The sequence below is a fragment of the Dasypus novemcinctus genome, chromosome 10 (assembly GCF_030445035.2).
Source record: "Dasypus novemcinctus isolate mDasNov1 chromosome 10, mDasNov1.1.hap2, whole genome shotgun sequence".
NCBI lineage: Eukaryota > Metazoa > Chordata > Mammalia > Cingulata > Dasypodidae > Dasypus > Dasypus novemcinctus.
The window spans coordinates 10,485,532-10,489,929 of NC_080682.1; the positions used below are offsets into that span (position 1 = coordinate 10,485,532).

General features: G+C 63.7%; 1 protein-coding gene across 2 annotated transcripts; it reads right to left on the reverse strand.

Moving 5' to 3' along the window:
- Nucleotides 1–670: 670 nt before the first annotated feature.
- VEGFB (vascular endothelial growth factor B) lies at nt 671–4,272 on the reverse strand. Of its 2 annotated transcripts, none has more exons than XM_058305257.2 (7): nt 3,791–4,272; nt 3,163–3,205; nt 2,638–2,834; nt 2,390–2,463; nt 2,161–2,196; nt 1,702–1,836; nt 671–1,109 (listed from the first exon to the last, which is right to left on the reverse strand). In XM_058305257.2, the coding sequence occupies exons 1-7, from the start codon at nt 4,139–4,141 to the stop codon at nt 1,088–1,090; spliced, it is 858 nt and encodes a 285-aa protein (XP_058161240.1). In that variant the 5' UTR covers nt 4,142–4,272; the 3' UTR covers nt 671–1,087. The 2 variants fall into 2 exon arrangements, with proteins under 2 accessions (XP_058161240.1, XP_058161239.1); XM_058305256.2 differs by having other exon boundaries at nt 1,702–1,937.
- Nucleotides 4,273–4,398: the final 126 nt, after the last annotated feature.

Genomic DNA, 4,398 nt, shown 5'->3' on the forward strand with positions numbered 1-4,398 from the left:
TACTGACTACTGAGTCATGACTGTGACCGTCTGGCTGGGCCTGCTCCCCCCCATCAGACTGATTTTCAGGTGCCCCAGCACCTACCAGTGCCCAGGAAACATCTGTCAACTGTAGTAAAGAAAGTGCAGTGGGAGGCAGCAAAACCGAAGTTGAGGGTTAGGCAAACAGTCAACTTGAGGTCAAGGCCCAAGGTCAGTTAGCTTTTCTGAGCCTATACTCTCAATTGCAAAAGGTCGACCTCAGAACCGAGGATTAAATAAGGTGCCCTTGAAGCATTGTTTATGTCTGGTCGGGCTGGTGGGCTCAGAAGTTGGTAGCTCCAAGGCCCCTAACCCTCATCTGTCTCACTCTAATTGGCCTGTGGCGTGATCAGACATCAAGGCTGAGAAAATGACTTGAAAAGAGTAATCATTGTCTCCAGGAATTGTACTCTCACTTTTAACACCACTCCCGCCCCTGGCCCAAGATCACTACCATCCCCTCCAGTCTAATACGCCAGAGAAAGTTTCTCTTAGGGTGGCAGCCTTGGGGTAATGTCTGTCTCTGGGGTCCTGGTGAATATCCTTTCTGCACGCAGAAGACAAGCTCTGGGTCTTGGAGGCAGTGTGATGTACACATTCACGCCCAAACCAGCCAGATTGGACAGTGACAAACAATGACACAGGCAGGGACAGTTCCTTCCATCTCTTTTATCAGGGTGGGAGATCATAGTCCTCGTACCAAAACCCAAATCCCATTACTTGTAGAGAATTGGGGTATTCTTAGTGGGGGAGGGAGGAGCCCATTGCAAGAGGCTCCCTTGCACACGTTAAAAACAGAAGGAATCTCATTCTCCCCCATATTGGTACTCGATCCCTCTCGATGCCTTCACGTCTCCTCATCCAATTGTGACCACCATGTTGGATGGCATTCTTAGGGGAACAAGGGATAGGAAGAGAGGCCCTCTGACAGGCCCAGGTCCTGAAGCAGCTTTGGCCCCGGCTGAGGTCTTGGGGGCTAGGCTGTTCTCGCCAGGCTCCCCTCTTGTCTCCCTCTGGAGTGTGGCTTGTGAGGCAAGTGGCCCTGCTGAGTCTGAAAAGCAATGTGTCACCTTCGCAGCTTCCGGCACCTGAAGGGGGGGAAGAAGGTTCAGTCCCAGATCCTTTGGAGTCACCCCCTCATTACCTCCTGTCAATCACTTTCTCTCCGAAGGTTCCCAAGAAGCCCCAAATGACTCGAGGCTACCCCATGGCCTTGCTGTGGAATAGCACCCAAAAACAGGAACAACAGGGACAGCAGACTGGGTTCCACAAGACCCATAAAGCCTGGTCTCTCAAAGCCCATGAAGTGGGACCAGGGTCTACCCCAAGGGTTTCTGGGAAGGCCCAGAGCTTTGCAAACTAGGATGCTGTCCCCACATTTTCTACTCTGGTCAGATGTCTCCTCCTCCAGGAGACGTCTTTGAGTGCTTGACAGTGTGGTCAGGTGTTTCTCATGCACCCCTCGCCATCCTCAGCCAGCATCACCTGCTCTCGGGTTGCACTCCCACCTTAGAATTTGAGCCTTGTTATGCTGGCCCCAGTGCCAGCAGTCGCTCAGTAAGTATTGGTTCAACACGCTCAAGAGCTTCCCCCTTCCCTGGCTCCTCTCCCACTGGCAGGTTCTCCCTGGAGCTGCTCCAGAGCAAGGTCTTGACCCTTTCCCGAGACCCATCAGCAAACCTGCAGGTGTCTGGGTTGAGCTCTAAGCCCCGCCCTTGGCAATGGAGGAAGCTGCGGCGTCGACAGCGACAGCGGCAGGTCCGGGGGTCAGGGCGCTGGCGGCGCTGGGAGCAGCGTGGGCAGAGGGGCCTGAGGCTGGAGTGGGATGGGTGATGTCAGCTGGGGAGGGTGCTCCGGGGACAGAGTCCCAGCCCGGAACAGAGCGGGGCTGGGGGCGGTGGTGGGGAGTGGAAACCCTAGGAGGAGAAGCAACATGTCCGGGGTGGGAAGGAAGAGTCTTCCCAGGAGCTGGGTCAGAGCAGAGGAAAAGGGGGGAGAGGACACAAGTGGAAGGAGGGAGAGGGAGAGGGGACCATGGGCTCCTGACACACTCGTACACCTCCGCCCCACCCACACAGTACATCCTGGGCGCTGGGTCTGGGCTCCACCCCCACCTTAGTGGGAGCCCAGGATGCTCACCTGTCCGGCTTCACAGCACTCTCTTTTTTTTTTGGTCTGAAAATTAAGAGAACAGACAGACAGAAGGAGGAGGAGGATCAGGAAATCCAAGCACCCCACTCTCTTGCCCCAGCTCCCAGGCCTACCCCTGGCCCTGCTCCCAGCACCCTGGTCCCCACCCCCGTGTACCACCATGCCCAGCACCCCACGCCTGGCCTCTGTGGGTGCCGAGGCCGGGCCTGGCTGGCACCTGCATTCACACTGGCTGTGCTCTTCCAGAGACATCTCCCCCAGCTGGCTGCTCGGGTACCGGATCATGAGGATCTGCGCTCCAGAGACCGGCAGGGAGACAGAGGGCGAGAGGAAGAGAAAGCAGAGAATGGCCTGGACCTTGGCTGCCAACACCCCCGCCTCCTGCAGCCCCCCGTCTCTGGGCTGGCCCAGCGCCCAGGGCCCCCGCATCCCCCCTCGCAGGGCCCATTCCCCTTGAAACGGTACCTGCATTCGGACTTGGTGCTGCCCAGTGGGCACGCACTCCAGGCCGTCGTCAGGGCAGCAGCCGCCGCAGCGGTTCACGGTCACACAGCTGGGCACCAGCTGCTTGGCCATGGTGCCCACAAGTTCCACGGTCAGGGGCACCACCACCTCCCGTGGCTGGCAGGTGGCGCGGGTGTACACGTCTATCCATGACACCACTGCGGGGGCAGACGAGGAAGGGTTCAGTTCCCACCCGGTTTCTTGCAGCTGCTTTCGGGTCCCCCTACTCCTCCCTCCAGCAGCTGCTTTCCCCAGTTCCCCTGTCACCACCATCTTGCTCACCCTCCTGCCCTTCCTGCCCTGTTTATGCAGCAACCAAAAAGCCCACTGCCTTAGTTCCTTCCCCTGAAATGGGCAGACTGACGGACTGACGCTTGCATCTAAAACGGAGCTCTGATTACACAGGATGATGGAAACGAGAAACCTGAAGTCAGGGCTGCAAACCCTCTTAGAGGCGGCGGGTACCATCCCAGTCGTCACTATTACCTTTCTTCTGGGGGCTGGGGGTCTCGGGCGGGGCATCAGGAGCCTGGGGGAGAGGAGAGAAGGGAGGTGGGGGACACGGCCCTGGTCCCGGGCACCCTGGAGAGAGGGCTAGCCCTGCTTCTGTCCCAGGGCTCTGCCCTTGTGCTCAGAAGGCGTCACCACCTCTCTGGTGTCTTTCCAAATTGCTCTGTTCCTGCAGCCGCGGCTCCTGCCTTACCTGTCCCCTACCAGGGACCTGTCATATCCCATGGCCTGGCAAGCGGCGAGGAAGCTCCAAGCCTCAGGACCAGGTTTGTTCTGGAGGCCGCCAAGTCGGGAGGGGACATCGTGGGCGCTAAACCGGGCCCGGGGGCCACAGGGGGCAACAGGACGGTTCCGCCCCCCGCTGCGCCCCAGGGACGGGGTGGGACGGGGTGGGGCGGGGTGGGGCGGGGGAGTGGCTCGGCGGTGGGGCTGCCTGGCCCAGGGGAGGGGCAGCTCCCGGGAGATGCCCGGGCGGAGCCCTGGCGCTGCCCGCGTCCTCGGCGGGACCCCGCGCAGCCCCTCGGCCCAGGGCGCGCCGCGCCGCCCCACTTCCGCCAACCTTGAGAGGGCACGGCGGGAGGGCGGGATGGCGGGCCGCACGTACCTGGGCGGGCGCCAGCTGCAGGAGCGCGGCGAGCAGCAGGCGGCGGAGCAGGGGGCTCATGGTGCCCGCGGGGGCCGCGCGCCGGGGGCGCCCGCATCGCCCTAGCCCGGCGGCGCGGGGGGCGGCGGCAGCCACAGCCCCATGGCGCGGGCCCGGGCGCGGCGGGCGGGGGGCCGGGCGCGGGGGGCGGCTCCTCCGCGGCCCCCTCCCGAGCCCTGGGCGCAGGCAGCGCAGCGCAGCGCCGCGGCGGCCGGAGGAGCCGGGCGGGCGGGTGGCCGGCGGCGGCGGGCGGCGGCGGGGACGGCGGGGGCGGCGGGGGGCCGGGCCGGGGCTGGCGGGCGGGCGGCTCATGTGACCCAGACTCGCGTTCCCCACCGGGCCGCGGGGCGGGGGCGGGGCGGGGGCTGCGGGGAAGGGGGGGCGAGGCCGCCGGCGGGGCCCGCCCCCTCTACACACCCCGCGCCCGCCGCAGCAGGGGAAAGGGGACGCACCGCCCAGGGGGCCGGGCTCCCGGGTCGCCGGCGCCAGAACCCGAAGGCGGGGCGCTGCCCCCACGGCGAGGCCCGGCCGGGGGGCGCCAGGCCTGCAGGAGGGAGCCAGACACGAGC

Bases quoted from the DNA above. Each gene is read 5' to 3' on its own strand.
- VEGFB (XM_058305256.2), bottom strand. From the start codon at position 4,141: ATGAGCCGCCCGCCCGCCAGCCCCGGCCCGGCCCCCCGCCGCCCCCGC. The intron at 3,206-3,790 runs GTACGTGCGGCC...CCTCTCCCCCAG, and splicing joins TGCAGCTGGCGCCCGCCCAG to GCTCCTGATGCCCCGCCCGA. The intron at 1,938-2,160 runs GTGAGCATCCTG...TTCTCCTCCTAG, and splicing joins AGTGCTGTGAAGCCGGACAG to GGTTTCCACTCCCCACCACC.